We start from the raw sequence: 25,412 nt of genomic DNA, 5'->3' as shown, positions 1-25,412 counted from the left end.
CAAAATGTAGGGTTTTGAAAGGGCTTTAATTTGGTACCTGTCCGAAGCCTGTATCTCTAACCGTTTAGGAGATATCGAAGGTTAAAGATTTTCCAACCTTTCTCCGTCGATATCTCCGCTTCTACTGGGAGTAGAGAGTCGTCATGTAGTCCAAAATGTAGGGTTTGAAAGGGCTTTAATTTGGTACCTGTCCGAAGCCTGTATCTCTAACCGTTTAGGAGATATCGAAGGTTAAAGTTTTCCAACCTTTCTCCGTCGATATCCAGCCTTCATCCGTCGATATCTCCGCTTCTACTGGGAGTAGAGAGTCGTCCATTGTAGTCCAAAATGCTAGGGTTTTGAAAGGGCTTATTTGGTACCTGTCCGAAGCCTGTATCTCTAACCGTTTAGGAGATATCGAAGGTTAAAGTTTTTCAAACCTTTCTCCGTCGATATCCAGCCTTCATCCGTCGATATCTCCGCTTCACTGGGAGTAGAGGGTCGTCATTGTAGTCCAAAATGTAGGGTTTTGAACAGGGCTTTAATTTGGTACCTGTCCGAAGCCTGTATCTCTAACCGTTTAGGAGATATCGAAGGTTTAAAGTTTTCAACCTTTCTCCGTCGATATCCAGCCTTCATCCGTCGATATCTCCGCTTCTACTGGGAGTAGAGAGTCGTCCATGTAGTCCAAAATGTAGGGTTTTGAAAGGGCTTTAATTTGGTACCTGTCCGAAGCCTGTATCTCTAACCGTTTAGGAGATATCGAAGGTTAAAGTTTTCTAACCTCTTTCTCCGTCGATATCTCCGCTTCTACTGGGAGTAGAGAGTCGTCCATGTAGTCCAAAATGTAGGGTTTTGAAAGGGCTTTAATTTGGTACCTGTCCGAAGCCTGTATCTCTAACCGTTTAGGAGATATCGAAGGTTAAAGTTTTCCAACCTTTCTCCGTCGATATCCAGCCTTCATCCGTCGATATCTCCGCTTCTACTGGGAGTAGAGGGTCGTCATTGTAGTCCAAAATGTAGGGTTTTGAAAGGGCTTTAATTTGGTACCTGTCCGAAGCCTGTATCTCTAACCGTTTAGGAGATATCGAAGGTTAAAGTTTTCCAACCTTTCTCCGTCGATATCCAGCCTTCTCCGTCGATATCTCCGCTTCTACTGGGAGTAGAGAGTCGTCATGTAGTCCAAAATGTAGGGTTTTGAAAGGGCTTTAATTTGGTACCTGTCCGAAGCCTGTATCTCTAACCGTTTAGGAGATATCGAAGGTTAAAGTTTTCAACCTTTCTCCGTCGATATCCAGCTTCATCCGTCGATATCTCCGCTTCTACTGGGAGTAGAGGAGTCGTCATGTAGTCCAAAATGTAGGGTTTTGAAAGGGCTTTAATTTGGTACCTGTCCGAAGCCTGTATCTCTAACCGTTTAGGAGATATCGAAGGTTAAAGTTTTCCAACCTTTCTCCGTCGATATCCAGCCTTCATCCGTCGATATCTCCGCTTCTACTGGGAGTAGAGAGTCGTCCATGTAGTCCAAAATGTAGGGTTTGAAAGGGCTTTAATTTGGTACCTGTCCGAAGCCTGTATCTCTAACCGTTTAGGAGATATCGAAGGTTAAAGTTTTCCAACCTTTCTCCGTCGATATCCAGCCTTCATCCGTCGATATCTCCGCTTCTACTGGGAGTAGAGGGTCGTCCATGTAGTCCAAAATGTAGGGTTTGAAAGGGCTTTAATTTGGTACCTGTCCGAAGCCTGTATCTCTAACCGTTTAGGAGATATCGAAGGTTAAAGATTTCTCAACCTTTCTCCGTCGATATCTCCGCTTCTACTGGGAGTAGAGAGTCGTCCATGTAGTCCAAAATGTAGGGTTTTGAAAGGGCTTTAATTTGGTACCAGTCCGAAGCCTGTATCTCTAACCGTTTAGGAGATATCGAAGGTTAAAGTTTTCCAACCTTTCTCCGTCGATATCCAGCCTTCATCCGTCGATATCTCCGCTTCTACTGGGAGTAGAGAGTCGTCCATGTAGTCCAAAATGTAGGGTTTTGAAAGGGCTTTAATTTGGTACCTGTCCGAAGCCTGTATCTCTAACCGTTTAGGAGATATCGAAGGTTAAAGTTTTCCAACTTTCTCCGTCGAATCCAGCCTTCATCCGTCGATATCTCCGCTTCTACTGGGAGTAGAGGGTCGTCATTGTAGTCCAAAATGTAGGGTTTTGAAAGGGCTTTAATTTGGTACCTGTCCGAAGCCTGTATCTCTAACCGTTTAGGAGATATCGAAGGTTTAAAGTTTTCCAACCTTTCTCCGTCGATATCCAGCCTTCATCCGTCGATATCTCCGCTTCTACTGGGAGTAGAGGGTCGTTCATGTAGTCCAAAATGTAGGGTTTTGAACGGGCTTTAATTTGGTACCTGTCCGAAGCCTGTATCTCTAACCGTTTAGGAGATATCGAAGGTTAAAGTTTCCAACCTTTCTCCGTCGATATCTCCTCATCCGTCGATATCTCCGCTTCTACTGGGAGTAGAGAGTCGTCCATGTAGTCCAAAATGTAGGGTTTTGAAAGGCTTTAATTTGGTCCTGTCCGAAGCCTGTATCTCTAACCGTTTAGGAGATATCGAAGGTTAAAGTTTTCCAACCTTTCTCCGTCGATATCTTCGCTTCTACTGGGAGTAGAGGGTCGTCCATGTAGTCCAAAATGTAGGGTTTTGAAAGGGCTTTAATTTGGTACCTGTCCGAAGCCTGTATCTCTAACCGTTTAGGAGATATCGAAGGTTAAAGATTTCCAACCTTTCCCCGTCGATATCTCCGCTTCTACTGGGAGTAGAGGTCGTCCATGTAGTCCAAAATGTAGGGTTTTGAAAGGGCTTTAATTTGGTACCTGTCCGAAGCCTGTATCTCTAACCGTTTAGGAGATATCGAAGTTTAAAGATTTCCAACCTTTCTCCGTCGATATCCAGCCTTCATCCGTTGATATCTCCGCTTCTACTGGGAGTAGAGAGTCGTCCATGTAGTCCAAAATGTAGGATTTTGAAAGGGCTTTAATTTGGTACCAGTCCGAAGCCTGTATCTCTAACCGTTTAGGAGATATCGAAGATTAAAGTTTTCCAGCCTACCTCCGTCGATATCTCCGCTTCTACTGGGAGTAGAGAGTCGTCCATGTAGTCGAAAATGTAGGATTTTGAGAGGACTTTAATTTGGTGCCAGAACCAGGCCTGTATCTCGAACCGTTTAGGAGATATCGAAGATTAAAGATTTCCAGCCTTTCTCCGTCGATATCTTCGCTTCTACTGAGAATAGAGAGTCGCCATTTACGGCAAAATGTAGGGTTTTGAGAGGACTTTAATTTGATGCCAGAAACAGGCCTGTATCTCTAACCGTTTAGGAGATATCGATGGTTAAAATTTTCCAACCTTTCTCCGTTGATATCTCCTCATCTACTGGGAGTTGAGATTCTTAATTATTGGCGAAATGTATGGATTTTAGAGCACTACATTTTGGTGCAAGAAACAAGCCTGTATCTCTAATCGTTTAGGAAATATCGAAAGTCAGAGTTTTGCAACTTTGCCGTTGATATCTCCGCTTCTACTGGGAGTTGACTGTCGTAATTAATGGTGAAATGTTGGTTTTTTAGAAGACTACGTTTTAGTGCAAGATACAGGCCTGTATCTCTTGCCGTTTAGGAGATATCGAAGGTTAAAGTTTTCCAACTTGTACCTTTGATATCTCCGCTTCTACTGGGAATGGAGAATGGAAATTTATGGTAAGATTAGCGTTGGTATAGGACTACATTGTGGCAATAGCGCGTTCCTGTATCTTGAACCGTTTAGGAAATATAGTAATTTAAAATAGTTAACTTGTGATGATAATATCTCCGTTTCTACTATGAATTGAAAGTCGAGCTTTATGGTTAAAGTAAGGTTGATATAGAACTATATTGCAGAAGGGCGTTCCTGTATCTTGAGATCTTTAGGAGATATCGAAGGTTAAATATGCTATGGATGAGGTTCGCTTATAACTTCCATTTATCTCAAGAGCGCTTCTCGGGAACATTCCGTTCGAGAAATTAGTCCGCGATAAAAATTTCTTGCGATCTGAGGCCGCTGTTGTTTAAAGTTAAATTGCAGCAACAGTATTGTTATTGGTCAACCCTGAGACCGGCTGCTAACATCCATTTGTGACGTCTGCCGCGTCTTTACGATTACCGATAAATTCAGTTTTCTTGATTGGTCGCGCGATTTCAAGTGGCCATAATAAATGGCGAGAATACATGGCAAAATATGGGAGTAATATATGGTAATAATATACGGCAACAATATATGGCAACAATATATGGCAACAATATATGGCAACAATATATGGCAACAATATGTGGCAACAATATATGGCAATAATATAGGACAATAATTCATGGAATATATTTTTCGTTACAAGAGTCAATGCAAATTTGCGGCATGTACAATGTAATAATAAAAGTAATAATAAAGTAATAATAAAAGTTCTTTCTGCGAGCTTTGAGTCAGACACTCACCAATGATGATATTGATGATGTCCTGTTGCATCCAACCAGATCCACCAATGTCCGCCCATGTCCGCTGCCGCTCTCCATGTCGCGCAACATCCATCTTGCAGCTCGTCCCACGGTGATCGCTACACTTTCATCACACTTCCGCGACGCGGTCGATACGCGGTATTAGAACGGCGATATTTACATCAGTTAACGAACGTTTTACTCGCCATCGGTGGAAACTTTTTGCGCGCTGCGAAACGGACTATAAACTCGATCGGCGAGGAGTAAGAACCGTGTGAAAATTTATTGACTCGTCCAACTGATTTTTACGGTGCTTTTCGCGATTGCGTCTGAAAAGTCGCGAAAATGTGGGATTATCGATATCTACGAGTGAAATATTCGCGACGCGAATGCACGCGAGGAAAGATTAGACAATCGGAAACCGGTCCCCCTTAGGGAGCGCAAAGAGAGAAGAGCGGCGCAAAGTTTTCACGCATTATAGCTCTGTCACGACGAAGCTTACGTACGCGAAACTTTGGCGAAATGAGAATTTAAGTTTTCTTTGTTAGCAACGCGAGTAAAAACGCGTATATTGACAACCGCGGTCGCGATATTCAAAGGCACGCGAGCGAAGATACCTCAAGCTCGGCATGCGCTGGCGCAATTTCTACGCGCATTATACGCTACTCGAGACAATAGGGATTGTGATGAATGGACAATATTGCCAAATAATCCTACAGCCTGTTTTGCAAATAAAAGAAAAGTAGCTAACGATATCGGTATTTATTTATGAATATATTTTATACGGACAATTGAATATTGTCAAATAATTAAATCGTTAAGTAATTCTGCGGCCCGCTTGAAAAATAAAAATAAAGCAGCTGATGTCGGTGTCGCGTTTGTACATATGAATATTCTCTTATTCAGATGACTGAACATCCAAAGAGAATCATTCAGTATTTTAAATCTTGTATGTAATACAGGCTATCGATCAAGTAATCCCCTGATTGTTTCGAGCAATGTATTTTATTCAACGTCACAAATACACACATGCAAGTATCTATTTGCAATTCGCATTGACTCGAACGATATTTTTTAGTCCCACATCCGTCATGCAGAATATTGTTTCTCTTTTCATTTTGACTCACCGAAACGACTTGCAGTCAGAGCCGGCCACGTTCCGCTTCAACTCTGTAACAAAAAATTCATATTTGCTTATCAGATTTGACCAACGAGTGCGGGCGAGTAAAAGAGTAGTTTACCCTCTGCGATCGTAATTCAAGTCGAACCGGAAATTATATCCCAGCTCTAGATCGCCAAGGGTCAAACAGAGGACTATAGTAAACTTGTAAACTTACCTTCAAGCCGACTCTGCTTCGTCCGAACCAGATCCTCCGGTGCGGCATCCGCGTCCATCGGATTGCTGTTGCTTTCCGCAACAACTGTAACAGAAAAATAAATTTCCCGGTTGATAACCTGCGGTAGAGAGAGAATATCTTTGATCAGGACCAATCGAAAATACGGATATATTTTGATACGGAATTTTTATCTTTATATTTTTGTTCCAACATTGAAAATTTAAATGGGACTTGAAGCTTTCAAGAGAGCTAATGAGGAACAAGTTACAAAGGCAAAGATCGTAAAGAGTTGAACACAGATGTGTAGAAAACTTGTAAACTTTACCTTCCGGCCGACCCTGCTCTGCCCGAACCGGATCCTCCGGTGCGGCATCCGCGTCCGCCGGACTTGCTTCCCACAACGTCTGGAACAAAAATTTAGCGTTCTTGGTTGGTAAGCTGCGGTAGACAAAAAATGGTTGGTCGGGATGGGTGGAGAATATTCGCTACGATTTTTTTTCTTTATTGACATTGAATGTCTAAATAGGAGCTCTTGAAAGAGCTGACGAAAGAAAATGACAATAAGAAGCGGAGACAACAGTTGTGTGCTCTCGAAAATATTCTTTTACGGATGGACATTTAAATTCAAATTCCGTAACAAGAGTAAACAAACTTGAAAGAAGCGCTGACCGAAAACAAAAAAGGTCGCAGTCTAAGAAGCGATATGACGTTGAATATTCTACACAAGACCAATATTTTCACGCAGGAATTGGGAATGATTCAGAATGTTTGATTGAGAACATGATGAATTCGAGATCCACGTCCATGGACCGTTATCCGTCTCTGTCTGGATCAATATCTTTTGTATACAACAACGCAATAAATAGATAGACAGACAGAGATTGACGAGAGTAATTGCAAATTCATAAAGTGATGATTACTAGTCGGATGATGACGGATTGTGAATGCCGAGCGCGAAATTCCGACTTCTTATTCCCGGAAAATTCGTCAAACGTACGCTCTCGTTATCGGAGACCTCCCGCGTAATAAATGATTCCACATACCTGGAAACGTGACGTATCGCTGCCGGCGTTCTGCTTCTCGACTGCTGAAGTCCTCCGGATTTCACTCGCTCACGCTTCTAATGCTGATACTCGCGATTCGACCGTGCAGTTAATGAATGAGATGCCGACGCGATGCCGATTGAGTATCTCGAGGGCCGACGAGATATATTTCTTTTAATTACACGAGACGGAAGTGACGAGAGCGTCGCGCACGGCTGCTGCTGATGGAATGAGGTCGAATACATGAGATGCGCGAGTATTATAATACGAAGGGCAAAAAGTGTCGTCGCTCGCGAACCGATCAACACAATCGGCGCGATGTAAACATTGCGGGCCTCGGCGGCGGTTGAAGCAAGAGAGACTTGCCTTTGAGCGTCTTTTGTTTTCTCGAAGGTTTCGGAACGACGAGGGGAATGCGAGGAGGCCTTTCAACTGTACGCGACATTGATGCACTCTATTTATTGATTACTGAAAATAAAGAAAATTACTCTGTCGAAGCATCAGACATTTGTTAGCTTTATGTTAATTAAAGAGGAATGTGTACGATTAGAAAATGTGTTAGCAACTAATTGTACAGAGTGTAAGTTGTTGTGACGCCGTTTTCGGAGAATAATTAAAGGTCATGGTAGCGTTAAAGAATGGAATTTCATCCCATGCGAATTTAGTCTCGTTCTTATTAAATGTTAGTCCTGTATAAAATCGTCGTATTTAAAAGTATTGTTTCGCATACACGAGATTTTGTCGTGAATTCTGCTTTGCGGGAATTTCAGATTGGATCGCGGGCCAATACTTTTCAATGCGACGGGGAATAGAACGTGAAAATCTTGTATGCCTCTGAATCCGAAAACGATTAGGAGAAGAAGTGAATATTTTTCAATACGAAAGTTCGCATTTAAAAATTATCGATTGCGATTGAATACAAGGCATATTTGAAACGGATTGAATCCTTATTAATGCGAAGCATTCACTACTGCCATCTCGCATTTAGCGCAGTGAAACTTAATGGGAATTAATACTTTTTAGTCTCTTTTTCGAATCAGAAAGCAGAATTCAGAATGTCAATACTTTTTAATATATTTCAGTTCGACATTTTATACAGGGAGATTATCCGCTGCGGACAATAACTCTTCTACTTTTCATCTAATATTCAATGATGATAAATAACATCTAATTGCATTCGTATGGTTTTTTTATTTCAAAAATAAAAAAATATACAGGGTGTCCGGAATGTGATCATTAATATTTTGTGTACTGGTAGAACTCGTTAAAACAATTGAAAAGTCCTGTGCCATTTTACAATTTTTTCAATATTTATTCCATAATTAATTAAAATGTGTAAACGAATGAGCGCACAAGAAAGCGACAGGACGGGCTCTGTGTATAAGAAGATGGCGTACCTCGCGCGGCGAGAGGCAACCGTAAGCGACAAGAGGCGTGCGCGCGTGACGAGAAGCGAGCGAAGCGGCCGCCCAGCGCTCTCTACGCGCTCATTGGCTGACATGTTTCAATTAAAAACTCGATAACTATTGCCCATTTGACATTATGGTACATGGACTTTTCTTCTCGGCTACACCCAATCTACCAGTATACAAAATATTAATGATCATATTCCGGACACCCTGTATACCAGGGTGAGATTTCACCCATGACAACATCAACGTGATTTTCTTTGATGCTTTTTTAAAAAATTCAAATATTTCGTCGACTCGCTATATTTATAATCGGAGTCTCGTCGCGTTAATTAACGTGCTCTTCCGAGTGGATCGAATGCTCACCGACGGCCACTATCAGTGCCACGAGCGAATGTCCAGAGCGGACGGGATGCTGAATTGAGAAACATGACGAAGGGAACAGGACGCGGACAACGATACATCATGCGTCTCCAGACATGTCAAATTGTTTATTATAGAGGAGACTTTGATACGGCAACATATATTCGAAGATTTAACATTTAATACGTACTTTTATTTTTTCTGCTCCTCCCCTCTTCCCCGCCGCTCTTTTTAGACCATCGGGCATAGTCTGGCATAGAGATGGCAACTGTGGTTGTAGCACGGACATAAATGGATGTAGCACGGACTTCCACCACATGCAGATTTTATCACCGAGACATGAAAGTGAATCCATCGTTGTTCCCCTCTCAAAATAGATGCAGATAGCGTCCTTTCCCAATACGGAAAGTCGGTGTCGCGGAAAATGTCGTATTGGCCGCTTTCAGGTTTCTCTCTGCTTCACATCGTCATACCGACTCGTAGCGAAGACTTTTGAACTAACTCTAACCTCAGTTCCTACTTCTATGAAAATCCGAGATAGTAGTATAAGTCAACCACTGGACTGTCAAGTCTTGATTTCTATAGTAGCACGACCCAGGAATGGCCTTTTATTTTTAAATATAATTTAACGACAGAGAGATTGACGGATTCTTTCATTTTTAAAAGGATCGACTGAATGGCGGGTCAGAGGGATCTTTATTTTCAAGTAGTACGACTCAACGACATACTGAGCAAACTTTTTACTTTTTTTTTTCAGCAGCAGGGCGGCACAGAATAAGCTCTGTCTCTGTTTATTAACGAAACGTAGAGATATCCTTTTGTCCCGACGATGCTACTGGAAGATAAAAATTCTCTAACTGGAGGAGATTCACTTCGCCGCGTCACTTTTCACGACACGTAACGTGTGTCGCATCCTGTACGTACAAGTGCATTGCGGTCCTCACTCGTGTAAGCTCACGAGCGAGATGGCCTCGTCAATTCTTCCAGATGATTTTTGGAACAGGTGAACAGTCTGTATGTACATCGGATGTCGGATGTCAGTGTGAATCACCTATGAGTATTGCGTCTCGTCAATCAGCTGCCAGAGATCCTGTGATAATCCTACAACAACCAAAGATAAATTGTTATTTGACACTGACAGTATCGATCGGTGAATGTGGATGTTCCGCGCAAATGATCGGCCAGCTACAATCGCGACGATTGACAGTTCACTACGTCGGGTACATTTGTATGTATATTCCGATAATTGCCTTATCTCCCGAGAGGAACTAACGATAACGGCGGTTGTTTGTTGTTCACAGTTAATACTCTATCGTTCGATAATTTACATTTCACGATGCGACTTGACAACAACATAGGTCATGATGTTTCTTAAAAGCTTCGATGGAAATAGAATATTGGCGATAAGAGTGAAAGAAGGAGCGTAATATTATATCCGGAACGTGGCGGATGCATATGAAAGAAAACAAAAATGAGCCATTGTCATCAAAGTGAGCATTCAAGGAAGCAGCATTTCCTGTAAACAATGTATAATGACTATCTTGGACGATATGTGAGGAATCAGTTATCAGAGGATTAGAGAAACAATTGCAGTTGGATGATGTATGAAAACATATGAATCATTTGTCTAAGATAAGATAGTTGAGGATTGCAATTGAATATTGCATCAGTAGATTCAGCTATTTTGTGAGCTCAATCTTGAAGATTAAAGATGTCGGGAGGAGAAAGGAAAAAGAGGGGCTGCGACAGGGGACAAGGATGGGAGGAAGCTGGTGCAGAATTCTATCAGGAAAGCTACCCAGCAGCTGTAGAAGCTGATCTCCAGCAAGCTTTGCAGAGGGATCCTTCACATATAGCTACTTTACTTCCTAGCAAGAAGTCTCGTGTCGGTAAGTTTGTCTCACATGTTCAAAGAATACATATAAAACACTATTATTATTTACCCAGGGATGAGTTCTCTTTCTTACACTTAATATTTAACTCAGCTACAGCCAAACGAATCCGAAACGATACAAAGACAACACTCAGAAGGCGCACAAGTACCAGATCTCGTGGCACAACTACTTCGAGACGCATGTCGACCAACATTCACGATGCAGCAGTGTCTACATTACCGGATCTGTCTGAGAACTTGTCCAACGAAGAACGCACCTGGGAGGAGATCATGCAGATCAAAGCTATGCCCTTACGTATGTCACAAAAAATACAGTTGAAGAATCAATTACAGGTACCTATAATCTGTCTCTCGTACAAAAATACAGCAGATATATTCAATGGAGATTGACTTGAACACTTGCACAAATTTATATCTTCCAGAGCGCCACAAAGTTGAGATTGCAAGGCTTTGAACAACTGAAGTGGCAGCGCAGGAAAGCCTGGCAGCAATTCCGCATAAGACTGAAAGAGGCGTACTCCAAGATAGATCTGTGGAACGACAGTCTGCAGAAGATTGGCGGAAACTTCGGGATGGGAATAGTAGCGTACTTCTTGTTCATCAAATGGCTGATGTATCTGAACCTGCTGCTGTTCGCGATAATATTCCTGCTGATCGTGCAGCCGGCGATCCTACTGCAAGCGCCGGACAACGACACGTGCTCATTTTTCAACAACACCGCCTCCAGCGTAGCGTGCTGCTCCGAACTGTACAAGAACATGACCGACAAGAGTAACAGCATAACTGACATCGTGCAAGGCGGCGGCATCCTCGAGTACACTCTGCTGTTCTACGGTTCGTACACGCACAAGATGTACGAGAGCGTGGGTGGCAGTTGCTGCTACAACTCGTCGTTGTCATACATCTGCGCCATCATCAGCGTCTTCATCATCAGCCTGGTGGCGATCGTGCGATCTGCCGCGAAGGGCTTCAAAGAGCGCGTCGTAGAGGGCGAAGGTCAGTTCTACCAGTATTGCAATCTGGTGTTCGGCGGCTGGGACTACTGCATCCACAACGAAAAGTCCGCGGGGGTGAAGCACAAAGCGCTGTACAACGAGATGAAGGCCTTCCTGGAGGCTGAACGAATGGAGGAGGAGAGGAAGAATCGCACGAGGGAGGAGAAGACGAAGCTCTTCTTCATACGCCTATTCGTGAACCTGTTGGTCCTCACGGTGCTGAGTGCCTGCGGCGCCTTCATCTACTACATAATCGACTTCTCATTCAGCCACTTGGCGGCGTACCTGGCGCAGGACGTCGAAATCTCCAAGATCATCCGTCTGTTCTTTGAATTCCTGCCGTACATATGCATCGTCGGCCTCAACGTGGCGATCCCGTTCCTCTTCCGCTACCTGGTCGCCTTGGAGAACTACAGTCCATCCTACGTCGTGCGCGTGACTCTGTTCAGAACGGTGTTCCTTCGACTCGCTTCGCTGGTCGTTCTGCTCACATCCCTCTACAGACTCGTCGCTGACAAGATCCCGGAGCACGAGTGCTCCAACAGCAAGAACAAACAGCCATTGTGCTGGGAGACGTTCGTCGGGCAACAGTTCTTCAAGCTCTACACCACCGATCTGTTCATCCAATTCTTCATGACGTTCTTCGTCAACTTTCCTAGATCGTTGATCGCACGGCACACCGAGAACAAGGTGCTGCGCTTCGTCGGCGAACAAGAGTTCGACCTGCCCAAGCACGTGTTGGACGTCGTCTACCTGCAGACCATCTGCTGGCTCGGCTGCTTCTTCGCCCCACTTTTACCGATGGTCGCCACGATCGGCACGTTCCTCATGTTCTACGTGAAGAAGTTTACGTGTCTGGTCAACAGCACACCGTCGAGCAGGATCTATCGCGCGAGCAGGTCGAACTCGCTCTTCATGTTCATTCTCTTGGTCTCCTTCATACTGGCGATCATCCCGGTCGGGTACTCCATCGCGGAGATCATGCCGTCGAAATCCTGCGGGCCGTTCCGCGGCCTGGAGTCTGTATGGATGCTGCTGATCATGACGTTCTCGCGGTTTCCCGACTGGATACAGTCGACCTTGTTCTTCTTGGGCACTGCCGGATTCGGCATACCGGCCTTCGTCGTGCTGGCGTTGCTCCTCTACTACTACTACGCGGCCTTGATCGCGAACAAGCACATGGTGACGGTGCTGAAGAACCAGCTGGTGTTGGAGGGCCACGACAAGCAGTTCCTGCTCAACAGGCTCAGCGCTTTCATCAAGCAGCAGCAGGATCAGAACAAGTTCCACCAGGAGCAGACCACCGAGCTGGGCACGTTTCAGCATGTATAAAGAGAGACGGGCGAAGAGCGAGACGTAGCGTGTAGACTTCATTTTAGTCATATTCTTACCGAGTGTGTACAAATCCAGAGCGAGGACATGCTCGCGACATCCTGGGACTTGGTGAGGAAACTCGGTGTCCGAATCCGGCCCGATCGAGCGACGATTGTTTGACGATTTACTTGTGATCTTTCATAGGTTTTACTTGTGAAACGTGTAAGACTGCGTCGATTTTATCTCTTTTTTATATCGCCATACACCCATCCGCGATGGCGTTTACGAGACGTTTTTGATATTCCATATTTAATTCGCGAATCGGAGGCCGACCGGGCGACTTCTTTACACGCGAACGATACGAGCAGGGACAACATGCCGAATATATACGTTAGTGTGTACGTGTGTGTTCTACACTTAGGCTGCCGGTCGCGGTACGCTTGTACTTCACACAGACTCTTCAACTCTGTCTCGGGCTACTTCGCAGCCACTGCCAACGAAAAAGCGTTAGCTTCCGACCGCGAATTAGGTGAGATTAGTTTCGAATTTGCGAACCTTAGGGAAAACAACGGGACATATCTTGCCGTTCTTCTAGTTCAACTCGATCGTCTCGTGCATGTATGTGTGTGTGTGTGTGTGTATGTGTGTGTGTGCGCGCGCGCGCGTGTGTGTGTGTGTGTGTGTACACGAGGATATATACACGTCTGAAATCAGGGTACAAAGAGAGAAGCAACGGTTAAACAGATAAAAAGAAGAGTCGCGACTTATTTATTCGTTAGTTTCATATTGTTTCGCAGATGTCTGTAAAATCGCGCCGTTTAGAGCCGTGCATGTCGTAAACGGAACGAACATTCGAGGGACATCCGATTTAGAGAGCATAATATACTGGTCGGACGTAACATTATATTATAAGCTAATGTGTGATCATGTATGTTTAGCTTAGTGCACTAACAAGTACCGGGACTACGCCTCCGTAACGGCGAGCATTTACTTCCTCGACTTTGCGAGTAAATGTTAGTGAGCTTTTGCATGAAAAGGAAAGAGAGAGAGAGAGTGTGTGTGAGGACGAACGAAACGAAGTGATACGCAGCGGACCTATTTTTAGAGTAGCTCTACTTTAGAGGAATCTGTAATGTTACTGTAAATAGGTCCTTTAGAACGAGAAATTATTTTATTAGCGACATCTTCGAGACGGGAGAAGCATTACTGACCGAAGTATTTTCTGTTGTAATTCATTGTTCCGTTAGAAAGAGAGGCTGATTTACTATTAGGACGTAAGAACGCGCAACTTTTGTAATTTCATATAGGATATTGCTTTTTTTTTCTTTTCTCTTCGATATCGGTTTTTACAAAAATCCCGTATATGTATCAGTATTGCGATGCCAAAGAGAGAGTTCTGCGCGATATGGGGACTCACACGATAATTTAAATATTATGTTTTCCTATACTGCAGCGTATCAACGCGAACGAACATACTCCGTTGAAGATTATACCCGTTTCCCTTCACTGCCAACGATCCTACGTAAACCTACGGAAATGAGAATGTTTTTTACTCCAATGTATACGTTCAACAATCGGTTACATATGTACCACGCGCACATGTTCGATACACATGCTGTGGCAAATTGATCGGATTCTTTGGCCTAAATAATGGAACGTGTACCGCACATCTCGAGAAGAGTGCATTTTTTTGTAAGTCGCACAACTAGTCGTACGACTGTGTATAAGACGACACGTAATGGAGGGCTCAGATACACTAAGTACACATCTTCCATTAATTTACAATGACTATTATAAGCTATCGATGGCACTAAACGCATTAATATAAAATATAAAAGTCATATAAAACATAATATGATAATCGCATGCAAGACAGATTTTTGTCTTTGAAAAAAAAAAAAACCAGAATAAGCAATGACTCTACAGAATTCATTCCTTTACAACACTGTCGTTGTACCGAACGAGACCGCACAGTACACCTAAATAGGGAACATTTCTTCAAATGTCGCAGCTAATAAGATTATCCTTAATATCACTGCTATCTCTTTACACATCTTATTACAGCCATAGATTCTTACGCATACATTATATGCTCATTATTTGTGGCGTATTCATCCAATTATGATGCTGTAAAAATAAATCTGTTACATGAAATATACTGTTTTATTGTCTGTTCCTCTTTACTCTCCAAGTATAAAAATATATTATCAAAAACAATGTATATGTCTTAGATCATTCAGTTCAAGTAGTTGTACTTCTTGCATCGCAGTTATGTTTCTGGTGTATGTAACTGAAAGTTATCAAGGAAATTTATCAGAATAATCCTAATGACGATTGACAAGGTTCAAGTTCGTTAAAGAGCTACTTACGGCATCGGCTATGTCAATCCAATCTAAAGCTGCTGAGAGTGCATCATTCTTAGATGGTATCCTGTCGTAGTTCCAGTATGTGAACTGTGAGAAGGTTCCAGTGCGGTATAAATTCCGGTTCTTGCCTTCAGTATCAGTCTTTTTGTTTTCCATGAATATCATGCCCTTGTATCCAGCAGGTACAGTTATTTTCTTTCCTTGAAGCGGATAGCCACGGAAGGAGCATTCATAATCTACAAAAGCAAAGCGGGACTTGAAACTATGAACGTAACAATCTCTCCTGATTGACGTGTCGTTATAATTATTATTACATTCGGTTAACCTATCAAGCAAGGAGAGTGAGAAGATAAAAGGGGAGAACTGCAGTGACTTGACTCGCGTACTGGAGGGAACGTTTGCAGACATCTATTCAGTCCTAACACAGTGAAATGTTCTAGATTTCAGCACATCTTCCGCGTAGTTTTCCTCTTAACGAGACACCGGAGAGACACTACTTTTCTTCACTCAAGCTGTACTCACATTCTTCGTCCACTTTACGCATGTAAGGCTTGAAGAACGAAGAGACCTTCGCTGACTCGTCGCCATGAATCTTGCACGGCATCAGATGCACCTCGGAATCCCGCTGGCACGTCGGATCCTTGCTAATGTGCAAACGAACAGCCATATTAACTTAATGCGACATGACGCAAAAAATTATAACACGATAACTTCGCGCGGGAAAAATGTTAATAAATCACGCCGCACCGATCCACCTGCCGCGTTCGAATTAACCAATAGCACGTCGCGGTTGTCTCGTTCAAACGAGCCAATCACTCGACGTGCTTCCGTGCTCCCCGTTGAAAAGCGGGCATAACCCATCGCGCCGTCGTCTCTTCCGGCCGCTTCTCCTCAGGCCGAGTGAATCGATCGACTCCGACGTCACCGACGAAACCGTACCTGCGTTTATTGGAGTTAAAACGACACTCTCGTTATCTCGTTGCGCAGCTTTTCTACGGTATAGAAAAGCTGCGCAACGAAATAACGAAAGTGTCGTTAACTCCAATAAACGAGTTAAAGAATCGCACCACTGAACTCGCAATATGTCAAACCCGCGACAAAATCGCGACCGCACGACGCTCGCCGCGATGGCAAATTCATCGCACTCGTTAACGCGCTTCGAATGCACCGCGCTGGCCGACCACTCTCGCTGCGATTGGTCGGGGCGGGGGAGGCCGGTAGTGGGCAGCAGAGCAGCCACCCTCGTCGTCGGGCGGAGAAACAAACGAGCGTCGGAGCGGGGCGTCACGTCGCGCGCGCGTCGGTTCAGCAGTTGCTCGCTGCAGTTGGTTGATCGCGTGGATACACACACGTCGCCCGGCTCTCGCTTCTTCCCGGTCTCTCGTTGCCCTCCCCACCTCGCTGCCGAGAGAGCGAAGAGCGGTGAGCGTCGGCGGAATAGCGCGCGCAAAGCGAACACGCAGTGGGATTCGCGCGCGGACGGAGAACAAGCGATAGTCGCGTCGTGGTCGATCGTCATCGTTGTGCGAGCGTGAGCGGCAGTCCCGGATCCCGGGGAGATATACGGTGCGCGAGGGTCGTCGAGAGAGGAGGACATATTATCGTCGGAGCGGAAGGAAGCAGCAGCAGCAGCAGCAGCGACGTGCGAGATGAGCACTCCGGTGAAGAAGGTGCCGATTCATCTGCAGGTGAGCACGACTGCCCACAGCGGCGCCTGTTAGCTGCTCCTTGCCGCGCCGCGACCCCCGCCCCGTCCCTCGGTTTTTGCGCAGGGGTGAGAAGGAAACGTCGTTTCTATTTTCGTTCGCGTGGCGTGACGCTGCTCCTGCTGGCGGACGAGCGAGGAGAATGACGATGCCGGCGCGATGTCGCGGCGAAATCGCCCGGCGGAAATTGCGGACATGCAACATGTCGCGCGTTTTACGGGACCGGCCGGGGAGTCGGGAAGTGAGGCTTCGATCCGCCGGCCGCTGGCCGCGGTGACGTTCATTTGCTCGCTGCTCGCTCTCGGACGCACCTGTCTCTCCCGACGGTGGACCATTCGCACGAAAAGATCCGGCCAGGTGATAAATATGCACGCGATCCGCTAAAGGCGCTCTCGACGTTGGGTTCGCGACTTCTCTTCCGCTAGGCTAGGTGCCTTTTTCTATTCGGGATATTTCAGGGTTATATCTTGCGGAACGGGTGAAAGCCGCTCGAATAAATTTTCCCTTCCTTGGGCAGCGGCGGAGGAGGGAGGGTTGATGAGGTCGGCGGATTGAAATCCCAACCCTCGTCGCCGAAATCCCATCGTCGGTCTCCAACGAGATCCTCCGCTCCTCCGCTTCGCGGATTATCGCGAGGCTCGACAAACAGCTTTAGCGTCGCGCTGAAATATTCCAGGGAATCTCTGGATTCTTTTCTCCCTGGGGTGTAAGAAGCTCGGCAGAATACAAAAAGATTTTGGAACGCAGGGCCGCCATCCTTGATTACGCTCACTGAGGAGTCTCTGTTGAAAATCACCTGCGGACGTAAATCTCTCGGACAGACATCAATTGTTGGGCTGAATGCACAATCGTCGCGTTAGTGGGGTCATCGATTCGCCGCAGAACTTGTTGCACTGACTGCGTCTAACGTCTCGGAGCTGTCCGGTTTTTAGTCCGATTTTCCCTCCTCTCCGTTGGCTTCTCAAATTAATATTCGCGAAATGTGTCAATCTCGAGCGAAGCATTTTGTTTCTATCAATTTCTGCAGAGACCTCTGAATTCCGCACAACTTGCAGCCGTTCGTAAACTCGACTTCTCTCAAGTCGAGTCTCTCGATTCAGATTAATATTTGCGAAATGTGTCAATCTCGAGCGAAGCATTTTGTTTCTATCAATTTCTGCAGAGACCTCTGAATTCCGCACAACTTGCAACCGTTCGTTAGCTCGACTTTTGAACTCTCTCAGAGTTTCTCTCTCTCTCTCTCTCTCTCTCTCTCTCTCTCTCTCTCTCAGTTCAGTCAATCTAAATTTACTGTCGCGACGCAAGCAGAAAATGATAATAACACTCGCGGGCAAATACGAAGATTTGAAGGGTAAGAGAAAGAGAGAGAGAGAGAGGAGAGGAGAGGGAGCAAACAAAAGGTTATCATTATGCAACGTTAGCCTGTGACGTCGACACAACAAGACCCGCGCCAAAATTCGTGACATTCGCGAGCGAGGTCGCAGTTCATCCGGCCGGCATGGCGAGTAAACACCTCGCGTGATAAGGAGCGCTATCAGCACGTCCCTTGCGTATCCTGCGGATCGATCGCGGCTCACGTATCGATAAGTCCGCACTGCTTCGGCTTGCAATGCCGAGACGTCGCGCGTATTGCGTAACTCGCGCTGATAAAACGCGGCGGCGATAAATCCGTCGGCGTTTTTACGTTTTACGCTGCGCTTCTATTTGCGGCTCGAAGCGCGGCCGCGCAAACGCCTCATCGGCCTCTCGTCGAGAGAGATCGCACGATCGATCACAGATTCGTAGATTGGCGGAACGATCGGAGACTGATGAAGTGATGAAGCACTTGGCGAATGATAACGTACCGGCGGGGCCGGAACGGCTGATTTTCATTTCAATCGCCGAGAGAGCCGATCGGTGCTTCATCGACGTGGGCTCGCACGACGGGAACTCTCGCGGAGCTGCGTTTATCTTATTGAGGTTATCGTCACGTAGGTTCGCGTAGGTACGTGTGTGCGTACTTAGGCCGGTCTAAGCGGAGCGTAAGCCCGCGCTCGAAATTAATCGCGGCTGCCACTCGACCAAGCAGACTCTACTTTATTCTCCCTCGCCGCGCGTTTCAGTCGCGATCGATCGCCGCGCGCGAATCGCACGCGATCTCCGAATCGGTCGACGACGAAGCGCGCGCCGCGCGTCGGCCGTCCGCGATCGTTTTTTGTCCTCGACGCGAGCGTGCAGCGCTCGGCGATTTTTTAATCCGCGCGCAGATAATGCGAGCGATACGCGCGATAAGCGATCGAAGGCGCGGCAACGCGACCGCTCGTGGAGAAATTCGTCCGAGGAGAAATTTGGTCTCTTTGATTTCTACTCTTCTTCTGCTTCTTTTCTCTTTCTTATCTCGGTACTTGAGGAAATCGTGACGGATCGTGAATGCCGTGCATTTCGAGGGATCCTCGAGAGGCGCTCTTTTCTCCCTCTCGCCGCGCCATTACTCCGATCGGTGTATCAATGTAAGCTTCATAAATATCTGATGAGACGTGAAATTATCAGCCGCGCACTCATTCGATCAACACGGCGAGAAGAGCTGCGGCTAATTCGCGCGCACAACCGGTTCTCTCTCTCTCTCTCTCTCTCTCTCTCCGGCCCGGCGACGCGCGACGCGACGCGTTTCGTCCGTCGCACTTGGACGCTCTCGCGCGACCGTGCAAATCTCTATCAAACCGGAAAGAAAATCGAGTCGTGAAAATGCGAGAATACACGCGCACGAGAGAGCCTCAGATATTTACATCTTGTTTTGCCTCTCGTGAATGATGCAGCGCGATTGAACGACGCCTACGGCGAGCCTTGGCTCGCTATTATTGTACCGCAGAAACGCGCGATGTTTGGCGCAGGATATAGATCGCGCTCATAAGAGATGCACGCGTCGATATGGCCAGATAAAGAGAGAGAGAGAGGGGGGGGGAAGGAGAGAAAGAAAAAAAAAAGAATCAGAGCCAAGTAATGCTTAGGTACGTCGTGGCTTCGCGTAAGTGCCGCGACGCGGACACCGATTTGCGCGAAATGTAGGCCGACCCTCGCGGAAACTGCGTACACCTCGCGTGCGTTTTTCCATGACTTACGCCGGTACATGTGGCGGCGGGGAAGGACTCATCATTAAGTCACGTCCGTGTATCGACGCGCTATTATTAGAGGACCCGTTCTGAAGCGGCTATTGTGCGGCGGCGGCACCGATGCACCTAGCGAAATGTGGCGCAACGCCACACGCCAGTGGATCGGCCGCGACGCGAAAAACGAAAGTAATGCTCTCACGAGCCCGGGGTGTCGCAAGGTTACCGCCTTATTGATCGGAATGTGTCTCTCCTCCCCCCTCTCCCGTCTTTCTCTCTTGGCGCACATGGCGATAGTCCATTTCGCGGATGAGACGGCGCCACGATTGCGGGTGTTTCCCCCGCGAGAAGCTCTTCTTCCCGCTCGCGACTTCCGACAAAGAGAGACAGAGAGAGAGAGAGAGAAACGGTGAGATCCGGTTGAGATCTCGCGTCGGTCGTTCTTGAAATTTCCTCGGGCGATTTTTCACTCGTGCCGAGGGAATTCGACCGCGTCGAGTGGCTTCGACCGATTTCGGAAGATTCGAATTCGCGTAACTCGGCGATGGAGATGAGGTACCCTCGTGTGGATTGCGCTGCGTGAAAATCTGCATCCGCCGGTGTCGGGGAAGTTAGAGAGAGCCGAGACGCCGACGGGCCGCTCGCGGTCTCGGCAGCATTTCCGAGCGTCTAATTAGCACGTGCCACTTAGCGCCGATTGAAAACGGAAAAATGGTAACTCACTCCCGCTCTCCTTCTCACAGATTCTGCGAAACGGAACAATCGCCGTCCCGTTAGATCCTGACGCGTGTTATCCCCCGAGCACTAACTGTATTTAGCGATTGCACGGCGGGTTTATCAACCTTGCGATTTACCAGCCAGTTCCGTCGGACGTGCATCCGGATCGCAAGAGCCGAAACAACCGGAGAATCGAGGAAATTTGCGCGGAAAAATGTCCGGTCCGTTCAGAGAAGCGAGAAATCGCTCTAGATCGAATAGAGCTTACCGGCTGCGGAAGTAAAACACACCGAGACGAGGTGACGCGATCGTCCGACAATCAACGACATCGATTTAACGCTCGTCTTTGCGACTCGCGAAACATCGCTCCGCGATGTTTTATTTCGAGTCGCAATTTCGCGGCGCGTTATCGCGGCGAAGAATTTTCATGTCGTCGCGATACACCGTTCTCTACTTGAATCCGCCAATTAGCGAACTGTCTGCTTCGAGGGAGAGAGAAAGGTATTGGGAGGAGGGGCGGAGGGGAGAAGGAGAAAAAAACCAACAGTTTATCGGAAATTCGCACGCGATACGGCCCGGTGACCGCCTTAATAACGTAACGGAAAACGGAAACGCGATTCCGCCTAGGGAAAATCGTGTACGGCACTGCGACGTGGCGTGAGCGAGAAAGAGAAAGAGAGAGAGAGAGAGAGTGAGTGAGTGAGTGAGTAAGTGAGTGAGAAGCACGGTTGGCCGGCCGGCGAATCAATAGTTCGTCGACTCCACGTCGACCTAATATCGCAGAAAAAGCGTCGGTTTTCTCCTTTTTTAGCGGAAATTCGCGGTACTTCGCGCGCGGACGTGGCGTGTCATCGGTAATAATCGTCCCGGCCGTAACAATCAAAACGGGGCGGTTCCCGCGAGTAAAGATGAAGATCGACACCGCCAGACCTTCGGCCAGCTCCGTTCGTCGAACTTGAAACGCGAAAAGATCCCCGAAGAGAGATAGAGTGTCGTTGACACAAAGCCACGCACCGTTGTTCTCCGTCTCTCTCTCTCTCTCTCTCTCCCTCTCCCTTTTCTCTGATTATTTGACACGCTTTTTACCTTAAGCTTTACGGCTTCGCGAGCGCGGATAGTAAACAAAGGCGCGGTCGCGTACGACGTGTGTATGGGACGACATGTGGCCGGGAGAAGCATGTAATCACGTGGTAGGCGTGTAATTAATGAGAACTGACCTGGTTCTATTTCCTATATGCCCCGCGATATGCTCGATTCCTCCTGAAGAACGCGTTATTCTTGCTGTTACAGTTACGCGGAAATTCATCCGGCAATTTATTTATTCTAGTCATTTTAAAGATTAGATGCGAGTCTGTCTCTCATTATCGCGATTATTTTTATCCCATCATTATTGTTGTCGGGGTAGAGCGGATGCGATGATTACCGACAGACTGCGGAAACCTTGAAATTCATCGTTCCGGCCGATTCAACGGCTCACGTTCAAGTTCACGTTCAAGTTCGCGTCGCCGAAGTTAATTGCGATCTCGGCGGTTGCACAATGATATATCATCGGCTTACGCTCTGCGTAAACAATCTGCGGCACGTGCGCCGCTAAATGTGACTTCGCTGATGTGAGTTAGAGCTGGTGGCTCAAGTCCCGCTCGTGAGACGCTCGAACTTGAATTTCTCGCGTCGGATCTGAGTTTTTAATTAAATCATCATACGTGAGACACTGCATCGAAATCTAAATTCAAGTCCGCGATATATCTCACCCGATCGCAAGCGATCGAGTAGCGGCGACTGTCGCTACGAATCTCGGAGATCATCTCCGAGTAACCGAGCAGCGCCGATGGGAGGAGGTGCTGAACTCGGGGGGAAATAACACGTCGCTGGGCGATCGGAGAACCGAGAACACCAACAGACGTACTTGTCGAAAAATGAATGACCCGTGCTGGCGATGAGTCTCACGATGACGATCAAACGATCAAACACGGCTCCGCGACACGTATGGCCTGCGGAGCGTGTCCGATCATCGTTATCCGCGGCCAATTTCGTCTTCGGCTACTTATCCCGCTTTGCTTCTCGCGTTATTCATCGCTCGCCCCCTATTCTTAGAGCTTTATTTACTCATTGTTGTCATAACGATCTCGCGCTAGTCCGCCCTCATCCCGTCCTCACGCACCCTCGCACATCGTCGCGTTTTCACGCCGATGAGCGCGCCGTTAAATTTGGCACGGCCGAGGCTCGGTCAATCGAGACGCACGCCGAGAGGCGAGTTTGCCGGCGTCGTGTCTCAAAAACGCAAATGGCCCCGCGCTGCGATGCGACACGATGCGATGCGATGCGATGCGGGGAAACCAGGTGTGACCTGTGTGTGTGTGTATACATGTCCGTCGTTTCCGGAGCATATCGCGTTTGCAAATGCAAATTAGACCACGACGCGCCGATCGGCCGCTCGTAGGGTCCGTTTCGCCGACACTTTGCGCCTCTCAAAATGTCTTACCGTTTTAATGACGAGAGAGAAGAATAGAGAAGCGAGCGAAACTGAGGTGGCAATGATATAAAAAAAATTACCTTGTACCTAATTACACGATAAAAGATAGAAATACACGTAAGATATCTCCAATATATTACATCGAATATATATTACAACTAATATATGTAGCATATATTACCTGAGAGAGAGAGAGAGAGAGAGAGAGAGAGAGAGAGAGAGAGAGAGAGAGAGAGAGAGAGAGAGAGAGAGAGAGAGAGACAAATTCCAACCGCGTGCATCTTCACTCTCACAGACACGACGGCGAGCACGATCGTGGGTTTATGCTCCAAGACTGCGACGCGCGATGTGTTTTCAAAGAAACATTATTGTGTCGCAAGTTCGCCAGTCATTATCATAAGCGCGTTCGCGCAAGTGTCGGCAAGAAGCAAGACATAATTACTACTCGATGGACAGCGGATCGCGCGATACCCGGCGCGATCGCGTTCGCCTTTTACGTAACCGTCGGCTCTTTTACGCGCTGATTAGCTGGCACGCGAGTGTTTATTTGCATACGCTCGGTAACCGCGCGACCGCGGGAGCCACCAGCGAGGCTCTCGAAAGTCTGCCTGCAGCTTCTTTATTTCCCGCGTGTCATTTCGTTATCAGCCGCTGTATCTCATCATCGCGACGCGCTCGACTCGCGTTCACAGAGCGAAGTTAGATAAGAACGAGGATAAGAGGATCAAGAGAATCAGGAGTTAGGAACGAAGCGTGTTCTCTTAGCGAAGAGCTTCTCTCTCTCTCTCTCTCTCTCTCTCTCTCTCTCTCGGATGCGTCGAGCCGCGCGCCGTGCGAATTACGCAATCGCCTCGGGAGTTGTTTGATCGCGCTTTGCTTTGCGCAAAGCAAAGCCGCGCTGATGTTTGCCGAGCTGCACCGCCTGTTTACTCGGTCCTCGACGAAGTCACCGTCCGTACGCACCGCGTCGTAGCGGTGCGTGTCTTCCTGCTTCCGCGTCGGGCAGCCGGTAATGATGATTTTTCTCGGGCCGAACGAGCATCGAGTCGGCGTGCGTTATAATCCTCTCTATGAGGGGAGGGAGAACGCACGGTTAATTTTCCGTTAATTGAGGAGCGATGTCGCGAAGCCGGAGAGCCGGAGAGTCGCTCTTTCCCGGATGCGAAAGCTCTCGCCGCGGTCTCTCGCTGACTCTCTTCGATAAGGGGAGTCTCTTCGGCGAGATGTTGTCTCTCCCCTCTATAAATATTGCAACGAGACGTAACGGAGACTCCGCTGCGGTGCCGTTGGAAGACCTCCACTACATAGTCCCTCCTTGCACCGAAAGTAACGCCGCGGTGTAAGGTAAATGTCCTGGTAATCGGACGTTTAAGCGTCACAAAAAATACAATATATAATATTAAGAATAGTTTTGCTGAATAAATATTTGCATTTATTCGCAAACTTAAGATTCCCTTAAGTAGGGACAAAGATGACTCAAACCTTAAGTATCTTAATACAAAAGTGTCCAGTTGGGTATACTTTCTTTTCCAACTAATCGTCAGCGATATTGGAGTTTTATTTTTTATAATAATTATTACTTTCATTCATTATTATTAAAATAGATAGCAAATATTTTTTTTCCAAGTGGTCGGATACCGGGATACGTTTACCTTACACGCGGCGGCCTGATTCTCACATAGCATTTTCGCGAGCAGACTGGCACGTTCCGACACGCCGAATCGCGATCTGATATCGCGGCCCGCTCGTGCCGAATGATTCTCGCTTAAAATCGACCTCTCTCTCGTCGCGTCCTCCGTGCCGGCGAATTTGCGAGCCGCACGGCGGCAGGAAGCGTCCGGGGCTATTGATTTTAAGCCAGGAGCGTATAGCGCCGGCCGCACGTCTGGGCCCCGACGCAGCTCGCGAAACGTTTCGCGCCTTATTTGCTCGGCCGCAGTCCGTCACGCAGCGCGACAGCCTGAAAATTCGTTTCTTTTCAAGCGATAAATCATCTCGACGTAATTTCGAATCTCGACGATCCCCCTCGTCCACGCAGCAGGTCTGTTCTCTTTTTCGTCTCACTGGCTCGCGCGCGCTTTTCGCCTTTGTCGTGAAACGACGGGTCTGCTTTTTGTCTCCTCTTCCGGAGAACCAACGTGCACTTTCGGGACTTGAGAGGAAACAAACACGCAGTTGAAACTCGCAGTGGAAGGAGGAGGGGGGAAAAACTAG

At 47.1% G+C, this 25,412-nt stretch overlaps 3 protein-coding genes across 12 annotated transcripts in view; 2 read left to right on the top strand and 1 right to left on the bottom strand.

Moving 5' to 3' along the window:
- Nucleotides 1-8,627: 8,627 nt before the first annotated feature.
- Nucleotides 8,628-14,761, top strand: LOC105181163 (transmembrane channel-like protein 7). Of its 2 annotated transcripts, none has more exons than XM_025302794.1 (4): nucleotides 8,628-8,633; nucleotides 10,527-10,536; nucleotides 10,633-10,874; nucleotides 10,964-14,761. In XM_025302794.1, the coding sequence occupies exons 3-4, from the start codon at nucleotides 10,722-10,724 to the stop codon at nucleotides 12,866-12,868; spliced, it is 2,058 nt and encodes a 685-aa protein (XP_025158579.1). In that variant the 5' UTR covers nucleotides 8,628-8,633; nucleotides 10,527-10,536; nucleotides 10,633-10,721; the 3' UTR covers nucleotides 12,869-14,761. The 2 variants fall into 2 exon arrangements, with proteins under 2 accessions (XP_025158579.1, XP_011136060.1); XM_011137758.2 differs by lacking the exon at nucleotides 8,628-8,633 and adding an exon at nucleotides 9,659-9,875 and having other exon boundaries at nucleotides 9,949-10,536.
- A 233-nt stretch (nucleotides 14,762-14,994) lies between these two features.
- On the bottom strand, nucleotides 14,995-16,109 carry LOC105181162 (ribonuclease H2 subunit C). 4 transcript variants are annotated; one of them, XM_025302799.1, is made up of 4 exons: nucleotides 15,964-16,109; nucleotides 15,739-15,860; nucleotides 15,220-15,452; nucleotides 14,995-15,140 (listed from the first exon to the last, which is right to left on the bottom strand). In XM_025302799.1, exons 2-4 carry the CDS (start codon nucleotides 15,818-15,820, stop codon nucleotides 15,120-15,122), a joined length of 336 nt encoding a protein of 111 aa, XP_025158584.1. In that variant the 5' UTR covers nucleotides 15,821-15,860; nucleotides 15,964-16,109; the 3' UTR covers nucleotides 14,995-15,119. The 4 variants fall into 4 exon arrangements, with proteins under 4 accessions (XP_025158584.1, XP_011136059.1, XP_011136058.1 ...); XM_011137757.3 differs by lacking the exon at nucleotides 15,964-16,109 and adding an exon at nucleotides 15,531-15,634 and having other exon boundaries at nucleotides 15,739-15,887; XM_011137756.3 differs by lacking the exon at nucleotides 15,964-16,109 and having other exon boundaries at nucleotides 15,739-15,916.
- A 211-nt stretch (nucleotides 16,110-16,320) lies between these two features.
- Nucleotides 16,321-25,412, top strand: part of CRMP (Collapsin Response Mediator Protein) — a 30,701-nt gene continuing 21,609 nt past the window's right edge. For 2 of the 6 annotated variants that reach the window (XM_011137748.3, XM_025302797.1), the window contains exon 1: nucleotides 16,353-16,904. In XM_011137748.3, the coding sequence (XP_011136050.1) occupies nucleotides 16,866-16,904 (39 nt within the window). In that variant the 5' untranslated portion in view covers nucleotides 16,353-16,865. Of the gene's footprint in view, nucleotides 16,905-25,412 lie in introns of all 6 variants that reach the window. The other 4 variants (XM_025302796.1, XM_011137747.3, XM_011137749.3 and 1 more) reach the window with 4 other exon arrangements.

This window comes from Harpegnathos saltator, unplaced genomic scaffold, assembly GCF_003227715.2.
Source record: "Harpegnathos saltator strain DR-91 unplaced genomic scaffold, Hsal_v8.6 scaffold514, whole genome shotgun sequence".
Taxonomy (NCBI): domain Eukaryota; kingdom Metazoa; phylum Arthropoda; class Insecta; order Hymenoptera; family Formicidae; genus Harpegnathos; species Harpegnathos saltator.
Note: the sequence above shows the minus strand (reverse complement) of the source record. Positions and strands in the feature narration are given on the sequence as shown.